At 35.1% G+C, this 22,333-nt stretch overlaps 1 protein-coding gene across 1 annotated transcript in view; it reads left to right on the forward strand.

Moving 5' to 3' along the window:
* The window catches only part of LOC118746578 (RNA-binding protein Musashi homolog Rbp6-like), a 581,128-nt gene that overhangs the window by 343,489 nt on the left and 215,306 nt on the right, over positions 1 to 22,333 (forward strand). Inside the window, exon 2 of the mRNA XM_036480421.1 lies at positions 5,030 to 5,111. Within this exon, the coding sequence (XP_036336314.1) occupies positions 5,030 to 5,111 (82 nt within the window). The remainder of the gene's footprint in view (positions 1 to 5,029; positions 5,112 to 22,333) is intronic.

The raw sequence follows: 22,333 nt of genomic DNA on the forward strand, positions 1-22,333 counted from the left end.
TCGGATCAAATGGTTCAATTTCTTTATGCTAAAGGATACAAATATTACAAAAATATGACAAATCCATAATATGAATATATAATAGGCTTTGTTACTGAGATCTAATTCAAATATACACAAACATAGTGTAGGGATTCGATATTCGAAGCTTCGAGATTCGGGATTAATCGAATTTTAGTTCTAAAATGGCGAATTTTCGAAATCGAACTTTGGGGTGCTAAAATTCGGACAAAATCGAATATCGCGTTTATTTTCAAAAAAGCTAAACTAAATTTGGCATAACTGTGTGTAGCAAAAATCGAATTTCAACCCCCAAGTATAGTGGTGGAAAAATAAATAGAGACTCGACAATTTATCAAGTTTTGGCTATTTTTCTTTTGTTTATTAATGTTTATTTTTTTAACCATATAAGTCCAAGTTTTAAACTTAGTGAAAAAATTATAAATATTCTGCAAAGATTCATCTAAATTGCAAACATTTTAATAAGAATTTCTGGAAGAAATTTTTGATTTGAGTTGATAATTTGATTGATTTTTGACAATTTTTAATTTTTATTAAATCTTTCAATTTTTTGTATGGAAGAAAATGCATAATACCTTCAACAAAAAAATTATTTAAAATCAACACGATTAAGGCGAAATGGTGAGGCTAGCTAGTCGGGTAAACAAAACAGCATAATCAGAATTTTGAATTAATCCTCAAAATCTTGGCTTAATATTGAAGCTCTAATTTTCGGTAGGTTGGAGATTACACTATGTAGGCCTATACCTATGTACAAGTATACCTATGGCCAAATTAATATGAGTGCGGCTTTTGACTGTTTTTCTTTTGTTGGTTTAATGTCCACAAGTTTTTTATAAAATTATAGCTCGTTATATAATAAAAAGCACATAAATTCAAATTTCAAACTGCAAACTTCAACAACGTTGCATCAAAGCTCCAAACTTTTTAATCAGAACTAAAAAATCAAGTTTTTGAAATTTTGTTTTTACTGGCGTTGTTAAACATTTTTTTCATAGAAGACAAAAAAAAATAAAGCATTCTTCATATGGACGAATTTACAACTCGCGGAGTTGCCATTACACAAAAAAAAATTTTGCAGTTTTACTATATCGGTTGCATTTTTAGACAAATTTGTGTATTACAAAAGTTGAAAAATGCTGTAGCGGATTTTCATTTGGAACCGAACCGAACCATTTTTTTGGCGATGGGTTTCGGTTCGGTTTTGGCATTTAAAAATAAAAACGGTTCGGTTCGTGGTTCGGTTCGAAGCCCGAAAAAAGCGATGGTTCGGTTCAAAAACCGGTTCGGCTTAAAACTGGTTTGCAGCCCTGATTACAAGGTAAAATCATTCTCTCAATTCGTCGGGCCATTCGGACGTTTCAAAGCATTTGAAAATCATAGAAAATTGAAAATAAAAAAACGAAACTGTTCTCAGTTTTTGATGTTTGAGATTGAAAATGCAAATACGTGTGTGAGATTGAGTTTGGAATTTTAAAATTAGTTACGATCCGATACGAGTCCGGACTAGTCAGAAATAGTCAGAATCAGTCAGATTTTACTGGAAATCGATCCCGTACCCGGTTTTCAGACTGTTGAAAGAGAGTAAATACGATTCTGTCTCTGTCAGAAGATACCAGTTTTAGTCCGAGAGTTTTTTGTTGGTAAATACTGGCAAATGTGTCAAACGATCAGCTGTAGTGTGTTTGGCAACCAAATTGTAAACAAATGAAAAGTACACTCTGCTAATAAGTATATGTGGAAAAGTATTTAATTACTTGTGTAAGTGGATTCTAATCAATTTGAAAGTATGTTTGGTTATTTATATGTGTGAGCTGAGTATGTTTACGTATAAAATAAGCAAAAATGTACAACCAAAATTTGGAGGTTATGTTGAAGTTGAGAGAGGTTACCATTTTTTACTAGAAAGCGATCCCATACTTTCCAATGTTACTCTCTCGCTCTGAGCGAATTTTTATTTTTTAACAGTTTTACTAGTTTTAGTCCGACGAATACGGGATTGCATCTATTATATTGCGGGCAAACGTCAAACTGTCTAGCAATGGTTTTACCCAAGGCAAATACATATAAGGTCGTATCGATTCAATACAATACAATAATTAGTTGTATTTGGTTTTGATTTTAGCGGGACATTGTCAAATTTCTTCTATTCTTACCCGAATGACGAAAGGGCGACAGAAATTACAAACACTCTCACGTATTCTCTCACTCACTAGTGAAATACTAAATTTTGACAATGAAACGCCACTCACAGCTGATGCAACAAAACCACCTTATCTACATTCGCCATAGGATAAACTATAAATAGGTTAAACTATAAATTGTTAAAATTTTTTTTGTGTCAAAAATATGTATATATGTACTTATGCACATATGTATACTCTTTTGTTTAAAAATTTTACAACAAAAATAAAACAAGTAAGAGCAGCGCTGTCTTCGGCTATGCCGAAGGCTTCATACCTTTCATGAACATCTGCAAATTTTATTTGACAGATTACTGCTTTTGAATTCATCTGCATACATCGATAGAGGAGTTACATACATATATAAAAAATCACATCTAAACAATCAGAGGTATGGAAGACATACCTTATATTAGCACCAATCTAAGTGATTTTCACTGCTATGTGATCGGTATGTAACCCGGTAACACAATTTATTGGGTTTAGTTTCCAACATAAAGGAGATATATCGCAAAAACTGGTATCTTAACAATCAGTGCTATAGGAGATAAAGCTTATACAGCATAGATTTGGACGATTTTCTCAGTAGACTTTGTATTATTATTTATAAAATATCTTACGAAATTAATCGGTTTTAGCTGTTCAAATAAAGGAGTTTTACAGTAAAATCCCATATCTGAACAATCAGATGTATGGAAGATATATGTTGTAGTCATCCGATCCTTGTTATTTTCACTGTAAGTATTCTGGTAATAATGAGTGAAAATGGTGCGAAATTTCATGTTCCTAGCTGCATAAATGGAGGAGTTATGATAAAAGACCTCATATCCGAACAATCAGTTGTATGGGGTCTGCAGGTTATAGTGACACGATCTTTGTTATTTTCACTGTAAGTCTTCTGTTGATAATTAGTGAAAACAGCGAGAAATTTTATGGTCCTAGCTAAATAAATGGATGAATTATAACATAAAAGCTCATATCTGAACAATCAGTTGTATGGGAGCTATAGGTTATAGTGACCCGATCTTTCTAATTTTCACTGTAAGTATTCTGTTGATAATGGGTGCAAGTACTGCACAATTTCATGTTCGTAGCTGCATAAATGGAGAAGTTATAATGAAAAATCTCATATCTGAACAATCAGTTGTATGGGAGCTATATGTTATAGTGGTCCGATTCTTCCGGTTCGGACAAATGATTAACACATTATAAAAATACACCCACCTACCAAATTTTATCCGGATATCTCGAAAACTGAGAGACTAGATTGCATACAAACAGACAGACAGACGGACAGACGGACATACGGACATGGCTAAATCAACTCAGCTCGACGTTCCGATCATATAAGTATACATTTTCATGGGTCTATCTCTTTTTGTTCTAGTACTTACAAACATCGGACCAAAGTTATAATACCATTTCATGCTCATGAAAGGTATAAAAACAAATTACAATAATATAAAAAAAAAAACGAAAATTTCCTCAAAGTTGCAGTTGGTTCTTTTCCGTCGAACGCATAGGTATATCTATCTGATGTACTAATGCATGGCCATAAGTTTCACTTTCTAAGTGCATCAAATGAGCGAATGCTCGAGATTTAACGCTGCCCGCAACGTATTCATGCCAGATCGTCGTTGCACTCCAGCTGGGGTCCTAATAGCCAACATTTACATTGTTTATTACTGTTATTGTTGTTAAATTACTAACGCTTTTCTCTTGTCAGCCTATGTGCTGTTGTTGTAAGTTTTATCGCGTTGTTGTTGCAACAGCTGCTTTGCTTGGCAGACGGTACTCAGTCGGTGCTTGTTGGAACATAATTTACGAGCCTAAACTGTCATAAACAAATAAATTTTGCGTTTTTATTGTTCCTAATTAAGCGTGTTGCATGTTTGAATGTACATATGTATGTATGTATGTACAACAACAGGACTGAAACAAAAGCGACAATGCAGAACTCAACGACAATGCAACTGCGGCTGATTGCCGTCAGCAATGCTAGATTTGCTGCAACTAGTGGCCGCCACCCTAATATGCAAGCGAGTGTGTATGTATGTACATATGTACGTGCGTGTGGTTTTATACTTATTTTGGTGGCAAGTTATTTGGCACTTTTTTGTGCTGCATCGGCGCTTTTCGCTTGCTTTTATTGAATTTTTATTGTATTTTAGATTTATGAGGCGTTTAAATGTTGAGAGAACGCCAGCAGATAATACATAGTAGAAGTAGTCGGGGGTCAAATGCGTGTTGCTGCCAATGATGCTGTTAATGGATAGCTGCCCGGCAGGATGAATGGCTGGCTGGTTGAATGAGTGAAGAAGCCACTGAGTGGCACAACTGAAACAAAGTGGACTTCTCGATAGTCAACTGACTAGGCAGCTTCAGGGCGCGAGGCAAAGGAATGGCGGCAAGGCCGTTTAGTTGGATACATTTGGCTTCACATACGTATCCTATATAACGGTTTGCGTTGATAAATGTTTGGAATGATTTTTGTTCCTTCTCTCTGCTTACTGCAAAACGTTGCAACAAAGCGATTCGATTTAAAGTGTAACATAAATGCCATTTGGAGTCATTTTCGAGAACTTCCACTGCATTCACGCTCAGCTCTTGTGAGTTATGGCAACGCACAATTGGCTTCATTCAGCTGTTGCGGCCAATTTTGGCATATGACTTCATGCAGTGCGCGGATTATGAGCTGTGCATTTGTTGCCCATATGTTGAGGCTATATAAGCAACGTAGATTTGTGTTTTTGTTTTTTGATTGTTTATTGAAAGTGTGCACGTACAATCGTTAAATTTGAAATTTGTTTCCTCCTTCTTTTCAGAAAGTTTACGAGACTACTTCAGCAGGTTCGGTGATATATCAGAGGCTATGGTTATGAAAGATCCAACGACGCGGAGATCGAGGTAAGTGCAATTAAAATTAAAAAAAAAATTAAATAGATTTAAAGAGCATTATGAAATGAGATTTTCAAAAAGAAATTCGATTTGTGAAGCATTGATTAATAGATTTCCGAAGGTACATATTTAGAATGTAGGTAAATTATCGAATTTGTGCTGGAAATTCTATTTATAATCTGATAAAAAGAGTCAGCTTATCGCGAATTTTATTCAAAGGTGTATCTACATATATACATACCTATATAATACGCGAAGAGATTTTTTGTCCTGGACAAAAAATCTGTTCCGTTCGCCCGATTTGATTAAGATGAGATGTCAAATTAAAGCGCTGGTTTTAGTTTTTCGAAAAGAGTTGTCACCTGTTAAACAATTAAACTCAAATTATTTAATAGTCAATGCCGTCATCTCCGCACCATTCCTTCGATCTTCCGAAATGAGGTGTCAAATTAAAAGGCTTGGACTGTATGTGCAATAAAGTTTTACTTTTTTGAAAAGAGTTGCCAGCTTATCGGAATGGGATTGAAAAGCTTTGTTTCTTAGCTGAACTATAGGAGGGTTGCCACCTGTTTAAAAAATCATATTGGGCATGAGAAATATTTATCACCATATAAGCGACAAACGAAAGGAGTTTCAAACAGTAATAGTTTGAAAATATTTTGAAGAGCGTTGTGACCTGCTTGAAATGCAAAATTTTTAACCATCATGATATTCATTTTCTTAGGTTTTTTAAAAAAAACGATGTTTTTTAAATTATGTATTTTAGAACGAATTTCCGTCATTCCCTCTCAAATTTGGTTTGGAGACAAACCGGTTTCGGCGTTGTGCCATCTTCAGTGTCATTTGTCGTTCTCTCGGAAACAACAAAAGCAAAGAAAGAGATGTTTTTAAACTTATATAGAAGCGAACCAGCTACGAAACAGAAATTGAAACCAGGAATATGTACCAGGAATAATAAGACAAAAATTTGTTATATGAATTGTAACAAAAATCTTTGCAGAAAACATTGCAAGCATATTTCACAATGTCTGGAATGTACCAACACCACTGTTGATGATGACGCATAAAAATTTTAAAAATAAATGCTTATAATATGATTCAATATAAATACAAGTTATTCAAATGTTTTATTTGTCAACCTTTGAGATACACCTTGCGGCTGAATTGTCGCGGCGCACCCTCTCGTGTAACTCTCAAAGCGCGCCCTCCGAAGGGTTAAGAAGATTTTAGTTTGAGAATACTTTTGAAAAGGAATTTCAAAAATGAGAGGTCAAATTAAAGACCTTAGCCTGTAGATATGTTATAAAGTTTTCTATTTTCTTTTGTAATTAAGAACTTTATCATCGGTATAGGGTGAAATTAAAAACACGCACTATGGGAGACCGCTCTTCACTAGCACTTGGATGTTGTAATATTTCCCTAACTTTGTTAGTAAAATTCAATAAAATCTTTGAAACAGGCGGCAACCCTCAACTTTAGTTTGTTAGCCATATTGAAATATTTAGTATATCTTATCAATTAAATTAAATTTAAATTTTCAAACAGGTGGCAACCTTCAACAAAGGTATTTTCGGTTGTAAACCTTCTTAAACCTCTTTATTTTGATAGCCATATTGCAATATTGACTTTATCTTATCAACTTGCTTAAACTGCAATTCTCAAACACTGTTTATAAGTTGAACCCCAGGCAATACATCTGTTAAAACCGGGTTCAATTCCATGTATTAGTCTTCGAGTGATGTGCGTACAAACATACAGAAAGACTAAAATTCTAAAAACTGGCTTCTGTTGCCCTAATAAAGACATCCATGATAATTTTTCTTTAACATCTATAATGTACAGACATCGGCCTATTTATTATATGTAAAGGATTACCTCCTAAAATATCTGAACAAGAAGTCCCATGTAAATTTTCGTTGTATTTCAAAAGCTGAAAAAATTAGAAGACTTATGTTAACAAACACGTTTGCGACTGTCCATATGTATGTACGTACACAAAAAGAAAAAAAAATTACAATTTTCAAAGCCTATTAATAGTCAACGGACGCTGTGGTGTAGTGGTTAGTAGTGCGCGCTACCACTCCGTAGGGCCTGGGTGCAAGCCCTGGTCAAAGAAACATCGCAAAAAGTATAGAAAAAAGGTTTTTTCTTAACAGCGGTCGCCCCGAGTGTGTTTCTGCCAGTTTCTCATAAAAATACAATCGCCGTTCGGATTCGGAATATAAGCCTAGGTCCCTCCCTTTTGAAATATACATACTTGTTTATTTTTTTGATATATTTTTATTTAAAAATTTTTGATCTAATAACAAACATCTCGGATTTTCTGAATCATCTCGTGGTTTTCGGTAACGAGTTTTCTATGTACGCTCATGAGTCATAATCCAGAAAGCCTTTCTTATCCTGAGGCTCTATTCTGTAACTGTGAGTTTTCAAGTGTACACTGAAAGTTGTGTGCACTCTTCATTTTGCGATTTAGGAAGAGTGAGAATGAGTTTTAGCTGTCAAAATTGTGTACACTTCCTCATTTTGCGATTCAGCATGTGTGACAATGAGTTTTAACTGCCAAAATTGTGTACACTTCTCTTCCGAAAAACTCACGGAATTTTAGTCGGCGAGTTTTTGGTTGTGAGTTTTGCACTCGGTGTACACTACATTTTCTCACAGCTACAGAATAGAGCCCCTGTTGTGCTTCTGAGCCAGGTTTTTACTCTACAAAGTGTATTAAAGTGTATCGCTACACAGTCGCTGATGTGCATGGAAAAACACTCAACATGGAAATACACCTATTTATCGCTTTAACATCCGTCAAATCTTCTTCGGACAAGTTCTTTTTCTGTTTCTTCCATTAATTGTACCAAAGAATGAGTTCAATGCCCATAACTAGATCATAAATCTGTTGAAAATGCTTCGCGTTATTTTGTACCTTTTCACTGGAACATTTAAGTTCTATGCAGAATTACAGCGGACGACGGTTAAGCGGTTGGCGGTAAGTGAACAGCTGAACAGCTGCCGCAGTGAAATCCGTCAGAGTAGACATAATTGCGGCGCACGACGGCTTCCGTCAGTTGTCATTTTGATTTGAAAATTTTCATTAAAATTAAATATTTTTTTTACAGTACGTGCATGTATGTATGAATGAAAACATTGGCAAACTTGTGAAAATAATAAAAATTACTACAATCAACACTCAATCAACATTGTACCGTCCCCGCTGGGCGGTAAAAATATAAATAAATTTAAATCAATCCAAAAACCACGGGTGGTAAAAACGCTGCCGCCGCAATTATGGACCATTCCATATGCCTTTGTGAATTTTAATTTTGACAGCGGTTAACCGTCGACCGCTGCAATGCTTGGTAGAGCTTTAATTGAGTACAATGGGTGCAATCTAGACAGCGAAAAATCTGGAGTATTTTCATTGGAAAAGAGTAGTTGTAAAGATGCCGTTAGTTTTACTATGGACCAGTACTCATTTTCATTGACCGATGAGGGCTACTTCTATTTTTTTTTTTGTTTACCTCCTTCCTTGTTTGACTCCTTATGCATTCTTGCGATCATTCCAAAATATTTTCAATATGCTGACCTGCGGCGATGTGATCTAGTTATTGTTTTCATTTGCAAAATGTGTGCTGTAGGTTCCACGTTGAATTTTTATAGCAGCACACAATTGATACGCAGACTTTCTTGTGAAAAAGTTTCCCTGAATTTAAAACTTTCCTAATTCTTCCATAACTTCAGGAAAATTTGCTGGTAGCCTTATATCTTTCCCACCACACAAACGTGGTATATTAGGTTTCACACAAACGTGGTATATTAGGAGCATAATTATTGCGTGTCGCTGATTCGCGATAAAAGGTTTATCACATCTTTCCGTTCATCACACAATGGTGGGGTTTTTAATTCAATTCCGTACCAATTCAATGCTTAATGCTGTGCTTGCTTCATTGTATCAACGTTGAAAAACGCAAGCTTATGTGGAAAGTGAGAGCATAGTTACGAATTCGATTACGCATACAGTTGTATATTTTTTATTTCTAAATTTTTGAAAATTTTCCTTCGTTATGTAGCTGTACAACAAACCGCGGCGCATCAAATTTGAAACATAAAAGTAAGTAAAAGTAAGTGCTTTATAAGCGCTCCCTGCTGCACGGTTCTATACAAAACATTTTTTTGAGGTATTGGCAACCACAGTAAATGATTTTAGAAATAATTTAGGCTTGAAGAAGAATGCATGCAAACTTTAAAATTATTTTAGATTTAATTTGATCTTTATTTCGCTAACTCTTGAACTTCGCACATGCACTAAATTTTTTGATAAACTTGTGAGATTCTTAAAAATGTTAATATACAAAATATTTCACTGTACTGAAAACCTGTAGTTAACTGCCGATTCTGAGTTAACTACGCACTGTGAATTTGGCCCTAAGTGAAATTGTATTTATGCACCGCAGTGTATGAACTGAGTGGAGCGTAGCACAACACTAAAGACGAACCAAATCAAAGGAAGAAGGCCGATTATGAAAGGGTTAAAGTCAAATAAAGAAAATGTTGCCTAATTTATGGAAAGCTTAAATGGAAGAGACAACAGCTGAGGCAGCAGAAGCATGGAGTATAAGCTGGAAGTAGAAACAGAGCAGTTAAAGGCATCACAACTAGCCAACATTCTCGTAACACAAAGAAACATAACAAACAAACAAATATAATGGAGACACCGGCAGCCACTAATGCCTGGAGGCATTGGTCAGCAAGTGTGGTTAAAATTTAAACACCATCTCAGCTGCTGTGAAAACGACTGCTATAGATCTGCGTTAGAAAATGGTAGAAAGTTCCTAGCTGGGATTTAACAAAGTACGATTATGTGCGCGCAAACATCCAAAGAATGCTTTACATAATATTAGTAATTTTATACTGCGGAAGTGGAAAAGTAGGCATGGGAAATATTCTCTAATAATTTTTATCCACATATGATTATACAAATATACTTAGTATACACAGCACGGATATTACCAGCATATCGACAAAATTGTTACCGCTTATCGCCAAACCATACCGTATTCGATGTTATTGGAAACTGTGAAAAATGTTAACAAGCTCGAGGCCAAGCAGTTAAATAAAACCTAAATTTTTAGAGAATTAATATTCTGATAAAAAAAAATTATTCGAAATTCTAAGATTTTAGTAGTTCGTTAAAAAAAAAAATTTTTTGCGTATTTCGCTTTTACGAACAGGTACCCGGCCAGAAATATACACTGCTGGAACAAAGTATTGGCACAGAAAATTTTTCTCAATATATGCAAAAATTTTTATTCTAATATTTTTCCGCTAATTTTGTATAAAAATATGGTTCATTCTACAACAAAAAACATAATAATAATTCCTAAACTATGTGTAAAACTCGCGAAAACTCAGCAAATGTTCAACTTTTTAATCATTACATAGTTTTGCAGCCCATTAATTCTAGTAAAAAATGCAAGTTCGGAGTTAGTCAGATATAGCATTGATTTTTGAGCTTTTTTTTGTTGAAGGTGTTTTACATTTGTAACCGACTTCCAAAAACGGAGGAGTTTATCAGTTCGTCGGAATACACCGCATAACTTTGGACCACGTCAACCGATTTCGATAATTCATTTTGCATCGGAAAGGTAGTGTCTCAGATGTGGTCCCATAATAATCTAGTTCAGATCCGATCATTGGGTCATAAAGTATATACATATATATATATATATTTTTTTTTTTATGTGAGAATTTAAGTTGGTTTTGTTTCCATTTGATTTTATTTATTTATTATTTATTTTGCGAATTTTTTTTTTTTGGAAGAGACAGAGTGAAAAAAAATTGCCAAAAATCAACGGTAACTCCTAGCTACTTAAAACTTGTACTTTATTATAATAAAATTGATTGGGCTACAAATTTGCTTACTAAAAAAAAATGAATAAATCTGATTAAAAAGTTGAAAATTTACTGAATTTTCACCAGTTCTGCACAAAGTTTAGAAATTTTATTTTTATGCTTTTTGTTGTAGAAGTAACCATACTTTTATACAAAATTGGCGGAAAAATATTAGAATAAAAATTGTTGCATATATTGTGCAAAATTTTCTGTGGCAATACTTTGTTCCGGCAGTGTATCTCGCTTCTCCGACATAGACATTTGTTTGACAAATGCACCACATGGTGATGGTGTGAACACTGCTAAATTTTAAGTTTACATAAATATTAAGTTTACAATAGTTTAATTTTCAAATAAAAAGCAACAGAAGATGCCAAGAAGTTTGGCGAAACGTTGGGCAGCATAGTGAAGAAAGTTTTTTTTTCACATAAGGAAATTTGATGAAAAGAGCCTAGTATGACCAACACTAACAATATGAGAGATAACTTTTCGAGGGAATCTCTCCAGCTGCAGAAATGAAAGTCTCTGATGAGTTCTTGTAAGTTACATGCAGTCCAACCTATGGTACAGAAAGTTTAGCTCCGGAAAAAATACCCAGTGCCCTGATAATTTCTTATTGCAGGGCTGTCATTTACCAGAGCTTGTCATGGTGGTATCAAGTAACCCCAGGTCAGAAAAAAAACTTGCTAGCAACGGGATTGGTTACTCCAGGCCAACATGGCGCTTTGTCGGAAACCATGCCGATAGATGAGGTACCGATTTCCCTCAAAGCGATTTAACAGGAGTTCGACCTATCCATATTGCGGAAGCGCAAAAAGCGTGCACCAAATCGATAGGCCGCAATGTGTAGAGGACTATGTGCGTATGACATGAAGCTCACGTAGTTTCTCCTTTCCCGCAACAGGAAGGACGCTAGGCTGCCGATGGGTGTTCTAACACGGCTTTAAATTGGCTTTGAACAATGCTAACATCTGTAGAAGATGCAGAAAGAAAGAGGAGACAGAGGAGCATATCCTCTGTAAGTGTCCTGCTCTTAGCAGACTTCGGTTTAGTCTGCTGGGGGTAGGTTTTCTACCTCATCTAGAAGCCGCCACCAAGGTAGGACATAACAAGGTGTTCCAGTTTGCCAAGAAGACTGCGATGTTCTTCAACATTTCTCCTAGTAACGCTATGGACCTTAATTGTCTCTGCGAAGCCGCGCAGTAGCTGGCCAGCTTACCTAGCCTTACCTGTTTTATGCTCAGATTGATGTTATTTTTTTAAAAAACTCTACTTCCAAATCATTATTTTCTCTGTGTGTCTACCGAGTTAAGTAAAAGTTGACCTTACATGATTTCGAAATGGCGGCGATTCCATACTCTTAGGTCCCCTAAATTAAGTTTTACATTTTTAGAGAGTATGTTGACAGTATTAAAACAATATTTGCCACCACTTCTTGGACTTCTTCTGAATGGTTTATCAAGATTAATCTATTTCGGCATACTATTTTTAAACTATTTACAGCAAAATTACATTAAATGAAGCTGTGAAAACTATTTATTCCTAACCCCACTTGACTTCATTCCTGATTTAAACCATTTTTGTGTTTTCCATATCAAGATATAAATGCAGTTTCGAATTTTACATTTTATATATGTAAATATGTCGTTGGGTTCGGGTGTAATTTTTACGTCATGTACTATTCAGAAAATATATGTACATATGTTTGTGAATGCGTTGTGCATGTTTTCGTTGCGGTTTGGCGTCAGCTGTCCATTTTTGATTAGCTAACCAACCAGCCAGCCAACATTACAATTCCGGGCAGACGAACAAATTATATGAAAGCATAAATTAATTTTGTGGTTTTCAATTGCAACATAATTTTCTGTTATATCTGCTGGTCGGCCAGCTTTCAATGCAAGTCTAGTTGGCATACACATGGTATACATTGGTTCAAAATCCTGATGGTATTTTCCATGAATGGCAATGTATTCGCAATTTATGCAGTACATGTATAAACTATTTATTAGTATTATATATTTTAATTGATAAGCACTTGCAAAAATGTATTGCAAAACTGTATGTTTTAAAACGTCGAACTCATGAATTTCACATAAATAGAATGTAAGCGATTTTCTTTATTAAATCGAAAAATAACTCCTATAGACACATAGGCGTAAAAAGTTCTCGTACCTGGCCGTTTTGTTACTCTCAGCGTTTTCCGTGGAAACAGATAATAACCATTTAAAAGCGTTAAAATATGATGAAACATGTTTATAAAATCTATAAATAATTTTATAGTAGTGTGCATTTGATTTTCCAATTGTACTTAATTTATTGTTTGTACAAATAATAATAATTATAATATATTGGCGCGTGCAGATATTTACATATGTATGTTAGTGTTGATGTCGCCACTCAAAGGGGGGCTACAGTTTTTATTGTACTATAATTCCTTTGACACTCGGAGGTTTGCCATTGCCTGCCGAAGGGCGACCGCTGTTAAGAAAAAACCTTTTTTCTATTCTTTTTTGCGATGTTGCTTTGACCAGGGCTTGACCCAGGATTACCAATAGACCTCAGCGGTTGCCGTCCAAGTATAATACGGCTAGTACAATAAAAACAAATTAACTTCCTTATACCAATTCATTTTACTGTACAGACTTGCATGCCTCTTTATTATCATTTGTTATTATTACGTCGGGAACACACGCGCTGCGAACTGAGAAAATCCGAAGCCCACAAAACTGTCATCCGTCTTTACAGAAAGCCCAATTTTATTCAAATGGTACCTTCACTTACGGTGTCCTATCAGGTAGCCAGTAAGAGTTCTCAGACCCGCCCGGCCTATTAAAGGAGTCTTTCGGAGTTCCTCCTGAAACCAGCTTTTCGGAGCTCCTCCTGGAGGGAGTTATGAATCTCTTTGATTGTCTCATTCCCTTTGACTTCCGCCAGAGGGTAGCAATCTGAGATTCTTCCCAGCTCCTAAGTAGCTCTGAAGTGGAGCGCATTTGGTCTCCACGATTTGCAGGACAGAGATCTACGCTTTGCAGGACAGTCAGACCTTTCGATGCCTTCAAACTCTTCATGTACCGGAACCCTTCACGTCCCCGACCCAGGTTGTCCACAAGCCTTGATGGCGTTTTAAAAAAGTCTAAGACCTTTAATGCTGCCTGCCTATCTGACATAATATCTATTCTAGCCCTATTTGTCCTTCTACGAAGATATTCGCGAACACAGATATCGATTCCGCCGGGAATATGGGAGTGCTCAAAGCGCCAAAATTTTTCCATGTATTTTATATGGGGAAAAAAACAACTTTTCTTAGAAATAGTGTAGAGTTCTTGAAAATAAATATTTTTCGATCGGAAAACTTTGCTTATCTTCTGAAGATTCCCGGTAATAATACCCAACTGTTTCTTTGACCATTTATTCATGGTAACTACTTATATTTTGTAGGTCCTCCAAAACCTCCAGAAAATGCAATAGGGGGCCGATAAAAAATCTTTAATATTAAAAAATTATTAATTAAACAATTGAGTATTAATACTGGAAGTCTTCTGAAGAGAACCCCAGCTTTCCGATCGAAAAATATTGATTTTAAAGAATTCTATTCCATTTCTACGAAAAGTTTTTTATCCCCATATAAAATACATGGAAAACTTTGAGCGCTGTGAGCACTCCCTAAATACTTTTTGATTTAAAAATACAAAATAGGGGTATATTTTTTCGGTTCAGAGGAGGGGTGGCGGCATTAAAATTCCGACTTTATTGTTTTCGGACCACTCTAATGTGCCCATTGGCAGATTTTTCTGGAATCTTGGTCCTAGTGCACCTGCCATAGTACCCCTGGCGTCCATCTTCGATCCATCGGTATACCATACTAGAGACCTTGTAGCGTTTGCAGAAGGAAAAAATACCATGATGCTCGTGAGCTTGATAGCGGGATCATCCAGGAATGGCTTTAGAACCTCCAAATGACCCCGAAGATCTCCACTTTTCATGCTAATTGTAAAATGGACAGCCGTAGGATGCTCCAGTAGATGTTTTTAAAACAAAATATACAAAAGGAATAATGCCTCTAATGACACTAATGACATCCGTTGAACAGGTCCGCATAGCTCCTATGATGACCACGCAGACCAGTGGGTGCTACTTGCCCAAGGCGGCCCCTGCGTTTACTTGATAGCTTTTGGCCACCATGCCTGTATATGCCGCATATCTAACAGCGGGTTTTACCACCATATTGAAATACCAATACGTTACCTTGGGTGATATTGCACAGGTATTACCATGAAGCCTCTGACTGGCATAAAACGCACTAGTAGCCTTGTTGGTAACATTTGGGTTCTGTGAGTTGCAATTGAGACCTTTGTCCAGAGTTATCATTAGATACTTCGCCTCTTCTAATAACTCTATTTCTGTTCCTGCTAGGGTGGGTCTAGTTGACTTTCCTTCTGGATTTATTGGCAAGCCCTTTTCAGCACACCAGCCTTCAGTACATGTGCAGTTTTTCACGGTCGGGAACGCGACAAACATAGCGATTGTACGGGATGCGTCGTACAAAACAAATGTAGGTACAAAAGTTGTGGAGAATGAAGTTCTCTACATCTTTGGAATTCCAATATGCTATGTATTTTCAACATAAATTGTCAAAAAATGGCGAAAACCGTGACAATGTAAAATTTTTTCGCAGTTTTTGCTAATTTTTTACAATAAAAACTGCTATTTTAAAAAGCCATCTTTGTAATAAATGTGGGAAATTCAATTCTCTACATATTTGTTTTTAACCATGTTTTACGAAAAATGCAAAATAAGCCTGCAAATCGCAAAAAAACAAAAAAAAAATTAAATCTAAGATGGCGGAATGTTGCCAAATGAAATTTAGGGGCAAGACTGTGGATCCATGATCTGCATGTCAAATAGAAGTAAACTGCATCAAAAAATCGCTGTTACAATTTTTTTTTAAATTTTCTACCAAATTTATCTAATTTTACTGGGCTAAGTCAGCAGTCCAACAAGTTTTCTGCAGTCACGTCTGCTCAGTGAGAGAAAAGAACTAGATATACCTTCCGAAATTGAAATCAACCTGAGTTTTGCCCACCTGCAGCCCCTCGATACCTTCCACTCGTTGCTGAGCGAAGTATTCACCCAGTTTCTGATGGTGGATTCGATGGGCGAAATAAGGAGTGCTATAACTGGTTGCGGATCGAGGAATGCCTGGTCTGAGCCAACTGTGGCCAAATGGTCAGATGTCCATTGCCAGGTACTCCCGAAATTATTTGTTTTTATACCCTAGCGCACTTGTGCACTCGTGTTGTGTTCACATAACGGTTTTTTGTCACAGGTAAAACGAATCGAGATAGATATAGACAAATTTATACATAATTGCTCAGAATGAAAAGAGAAGCCGATTAAGCCATGTCTGTCTGTCCGGTCCGTCTGTGCACACGATAGCTTGAGTAAAAATTGAGATATCTTAACGAAACTTTGTACGTGCGCTTCTTTCGGGCGTAGGACGGATGGTATTGAAAATGGGCAAAATCGGAAAATAACCACGCCTACCTCCCATATAACGGTAATTTTCAGAAATACGAAAACTGCGATATTTTAGCAATTACTGAATATTATTCACTCAAAATTGATATTTACAATCATTTTTAGACGAAAAATAAGAATATTATAAATTTTTTAAAAATAGGCGTAGCCACGCCCACTTATGGTTACATGTGTATATCTTGGTAACCGTTGCACCAATTTCTTCCAAACTTGACACAGTTATTAGCCTTGCTATAGCATACCAAATGGCCGAAAATTTTCAAAATCGGACAATAACCACGCCAACATCCCATATAACGGTAATTTGGAGAAGTACGAAATCTTCGATAAACCAGTAAATATCTATATATAAATACGCCACAAGAAAATTTTGCAATCCCTTTTTTGAAGGCACTGTTCGCTCGATTTCAATGAAACATCCACCGATTTAAAGGATATAACTTCCTCTAATCCAGAAATGTGGAGAAAATGTGGAAACCACTATATCTCTAAAATCAATTATGCTGGGGAACTGCAACTTAGCACAGATACATAGATTGTAAATACCCTACTTACGGTGAAAAATGGTAGGTACTGGGAAAGTGGGCGTGGCACCCCCTATACAAACTGAAATTCTCTTATTGGTCATCTCTGTAACCGCCTATGTTAACGTCCTGAAATTGGACACAGCAACATACATTGTCAATACCGTACTTACGGCAAAAAGTGGTAGATTTTGGAAAAGGGGGCGTGGCACCGCCCATACAAACTGAAATTCTCATATCGCTTATCTCTGGAACCGCTTATGCTGACGTCCTGAAACTTGACACAGAAACATGTGTTGTCAAAACCGTGCTTACGGCGAAAAGTGGTAGATTTTGGAAAAGGGGGCGTGGCAATTCTCATATCGCTTATCTCTGGAACCGCTTATACTGACGTCCTGAAATTTGACACAGATATTTATGATATCAATAACGTTCTAATGCGAAAAGTGGTAGATAATGGGAAAGAGGCAGTGGCACCGCTCATATAAACTGAAATTCTCATATCGCTTATCTCCGGAACCACTTATTATAAGGTAATGGAATTTTATACACCTACATTTATACACATATAAAATAGCAAGAATCATTCAATTGGGAACCATTTTCTCCCAGATTTTAAAATCGCATTGAATGATTGTTGTTTTGTGCAAAAGTTTTTAGAAGGATCAGTGTGTTTGTCTTCCGATAGGTGGCGCAGGGATTGAGAGCTATCATAAAAAATCATATTTATGATCAGATTTGTTTCACTTTTAGAACACATATTAGTAACAATGAATGGACCATATTTTTATACAAAATTGGCGGAAAAATATTAGAATAAAAATTGTGGCATATATTGTGAAAAAGTTGTTGTGCCAATACTTTGTTCCGGCAGTGTATGTATGTTGAAATGTTGTATATTTAATTTACGAATCGATTCGAAGCGTAAAAATGTCGAAAGTGAATATAATTTAATGTATTGATCTCTATGTATAGATATATGTATGTATATACACGTGTGTACCTAGATATCAAGGGCTTATATTCAATACCCTCTATATGCACTTTTCACAAAAATTAGATTCTGATATAAAAATCCACCTTAGACTTAACTGTCATTGGTGATATTAATGCTGACCTTGTATAACGCTCGACAGAAGAATTTACCATTAAATTGCAAAGTCAGAATTAACATCAGTGATGACAGATAAGTCCCAGATGGGTTCTCACATCACAAAGTAGTTGTGAAAATTGCAAATAGACGGTATTGAATATAAGCCTTCGATATGTAAAAATAAATGTGATTTTAATTTTTGTTTTAATGTGTTAAAACTAGCAGTGAATTGTCCAAGTTTTGCATCTAAAAAAAATGTTCTGATTTTTTAGCGCTGAAAAGCTGAAAGTACTTAATTTTGAGAAAAAAATCTGACAACCCTATGATGGCGGCCGTCATAGCCGATTGGCTAGAACTGCGGACTAGCATTCGGTGGAAGCCATGTTCGACTGACATCCAAAGTTTTTCTAACATTGAACCTATGAGTGAATCTGTGTCAAAAAAGGAAATCGGTGTTACACTCTAGTTCTCTTCAGTTGTGTGACGCTCACCACAAATTAATGGATAACTACCCTGCAGGGAAACAGCGGACTAGTGAATCAAATTTCTAGTTCCGGACTAAATCTTTATTGCCAACAATGAACCAGTCCAATTGTAACCAGTTCAAAATCAGCGAAATGTGGTACACTCAGAAAAAAGCGTTTCCTTAAAACAAGAAAACAGTATCCTTATTTTAGAGTTACTGTTTTTTCCTTAACATTACGAAAAATTTACTCAATTTGAGAAGTTTTTCCTTAATTCAAAAATAGGGCGTCATTAATTTGAGGAACTAAGCTTACTCAATATAAGTAATAATTTCCTCAATATAAGTAATAATTTCCTCAAATAATTTTGAATTATGTCAGTACTGTTAAGACAAAGTTGATTGCTTTCCTGGCAAATGTCTGCTGTGGCGTCGCATGAAGACTACTGCTTCTGGTTCTGGGATCGCAGGTTCGAGTCCGGTTGGAGGTGGTTAGAGTAAGGTAAGTCAATTATTTCAATTTAAATATAAATTACAAATTGTAAAATTAGTTTCATATATGGAAAAAACTAAATACTCAAATACCGTAAAAAATAAAGTAGATATTTTTTTTTTTAAATACAATTTAAAAAATTACAATAAAAATAAATAAATGAAAAATAAAAAAAATAGTAAAAAAAATTCCTGCTCTGGGACTCGAACCTTGCATCTCTCGAATAGCGCTCCAGAGCTTTGCTCTGTCGGCCATTGCCACTGTCTGAGCGCCAGGAGCAAAATAACATACTTATTCCTTTCACGGGGGATGAAATGGCAAGTACATTTTTACTAAAAACTAAGGAATTGTGTTTTCCTTAAACTGACTCAAATCGTTTACTCATATTAAGGCAGCCATGTCATTGGAGCCATTTCGATGTAATATTTCCTTAGAATAATATACTTTTTGCCCAGCACCAAGGAATTTTTTTTTAGTGTAGTTTTAAAAAAACTGTTTTATTTCACTTTCTTCATTAGAAATCTATATCTAAGGTGAAAAATTTAGAACTGGTTCGGAACTATCAAAAAAGGGATGGAGAACGAACTAGATCTTATGTGTCGAATTTAGAACTAGTTCGGGATTATCGAAAAAGGGATGCAGCGGGGGCTTGTTTACTTCCCATAGATATGTGTTTGGCGGCTTTTTCATTCAAGTACGCTTTCATTCCGCACTTCGCAGATGCTTTTTCATAGTTCAAAACAAAAATGTATGTCTTAACATCTTGGGAGCGTCTGGAATCTAACCAATAACAGCAAGCACCACTGCAAACCAGCTACAGCCAAAGATATGTAAACGTACATTTCTTACAATCATTCAAACAAATTTAATTTCAAATTTAAAAAACATTTCTTTGAAAATAATTTAAAATTGCACACGGAAGAACCGAAAAGATTGAAAAATCATGATACTTTTTTCTTTTGTCGGAACTATAGAATTTAGGACTAGTTCAGACCTATCGAAAAAGGGATGCAGCTTGGGGCAATTGAAACTTCCTAGGGCATCGCCATGTTAAATTCGCCAGTTGTTTGCATGCAAAAGAGATTTATCGCGAACCAGAACTGGGCCTAAATGTACTAGAAGCGCACCAGTTCAGAACTAGAGATTTTTGGCAAATAGGTTATGCACATACATATATACCGAAGCTCGGTTTTGCTAGAACTGATAAACTTCTTTACCTTTTCTAATGTGCTTATCATAAAAATAAATAAACATGTCTATATTTGACGATCACATTTTTGTTAACAGTTTCCCTGCAGAAAAAAATTATCAATTGATTAAAATAACCAACTTCTAGTTAGCTTTTTTTGGGGAGTTCGATAAATAACTAACTTTTAACTAGCTATGACAAAACAAACTTGAAGTTAGTTGTATAGTCGTGCAAGAGTCGTGCAGACGTTATCGGGAGTTTTTTTCTTTACAAGTTTCTATTTAAATATCCACACAAAAATTAATTTCAATACACTTTTTTCTGAATTTCGCAGAATTTTTTTTTTTCGTATTCAGGGCAAATAAAAGGAAGATCGAAATTTTACATTATCATTTTGAAGTTATGTCTGACGGTGTTCGAATAATGGACCACCTACAGCAGAATATGTAAACAAATATGAAAAGTAATAAAATAAAGTAAATAAATAAAGTAAATAAACAAAGTAAATAAAAAAGTAAAAAAGCAAAGAAATATTTTGTTTCTCTTATTGATATTTATGTTCAAAAGTAGTTAGCTACAAGTTAGTTGACATCTAATACAGAGGAAACCAATTCTCACTATTTTGCGGCCATCGCCCTTCAACAGTAGTTAGTAACGGTCAAAGGAAATAGTTAATAAATAGTTACCACCAGTCGAATGCTAGTTAGTTAATAGTTAGCTAGTCCCATTTCCTGCTGGGTTGTCTATGCTCCTCTGCCAATGTGTGCCGCCTACGAAAGAATAGGAGAAATATAGTAGAAATAAGCCCAACGGTTTGCCTTTTTTCGGGTGTTGCAAGAACCAGAGCTCTTACATGGTTCCTGGTTAGTACGGTGCTCTAACCACTAGGCTAAAATGGCCTACGAACTTATCATCCAGCTCAGTAAAAAAAAAATGGAAGTCACAATATATCAAATTTCTATTATTACATAATTTTGTATTCATGTATTTTATGTGGCTCGAATCTATAATTTGGCGATTATATGTATGTATGTATACAAATTAATCTACAAAATGTTTCTTTCATCTCGAAGCATTTTCACCGCTAACACATTTTGCAACTGTCGGATATATTTGTAAAAGAAAAGCTTACTAAGCGTTAAGACACACATGTACATTGTACAACACACCAACAATTTGCAATAATGTAATTATGTTTTGTGCTATGCATATTTTTACCTTTCTTGTATAATTTATGCTGAAATTAAAAATATTTAATGACCATAAAATTTGATAAACGCACATGGGTTCTTACTTTTTGGATTTTCGTTCATAGAACGTAAGTCTAAAATTTGTTCAAGGCAAGTACTACGTACATATGTACATGGGCTACGACGAGTTGCGTCATTTTATAGCTCTCAATTTAGCGAAAAATTGCCAAAATGGTCATTAATATGTACACATGGTTCAAATAAGTAATTTTCAAAGAGCACATCTGACAAAAAATCCATAGATTCCAGTTTTTTGTTATCAAAATCCGTATAAAACACACCGAAATCGGAAGAAAAACAATAAACAAGATAGTTAGTTATCTTGAAAAAGTTGCAATTTTGAAGAAAATCGATTCTTTTGTTCGAGTTTATAAATCTTACATAAGAAAAACTAGTTGGGATTCCCTCAAAAGGAGAAAAATATTCACAAGAAAAATTTTAAAAGTTATGAAAGAATTTTTCACCAAAATTAAAAAAAAAAATAGCTTATAGAAAAATTTAGGGTATGCAGTGAAGTGCAATTTGCATCCCGTTGATTTTTAATAATAAAAGCGTTTATTATATTGTTAAAAATCAAAGCGAATTCTTAACCACTTATATATATATATATGTATATATAAAACTTCATACCCAAAATTTTTATAAAATCAAAAAAAAAAACAAAACAAAATATTTTGGTGAAAATATTTTTATAACATTAAATCTTTTTTAATTTTTTTCATTTTGGCAGAACCCTAAAATTGTTTTCAACTTGTGTTTATTATGTAACATTTATTAACTGGAACAGGAAAA

This window comes from Rhagoletis pomonella, unplaced genomic scaffold, assembly GCF_013731165.1.
Source record: "Rhagoletis pomonella isolate Grant_MI unplaced genomic scaffold, Rhpom_1.0 Rhpom_scaffold_00010, whole genome shotgun sequence".
Lineage (NCBI taxonomy): Eukaryota > Metazoa > Arthropoda > Insecta > Diptera > Tephritidae > Rhagoletis > Rhagoletis pomonella.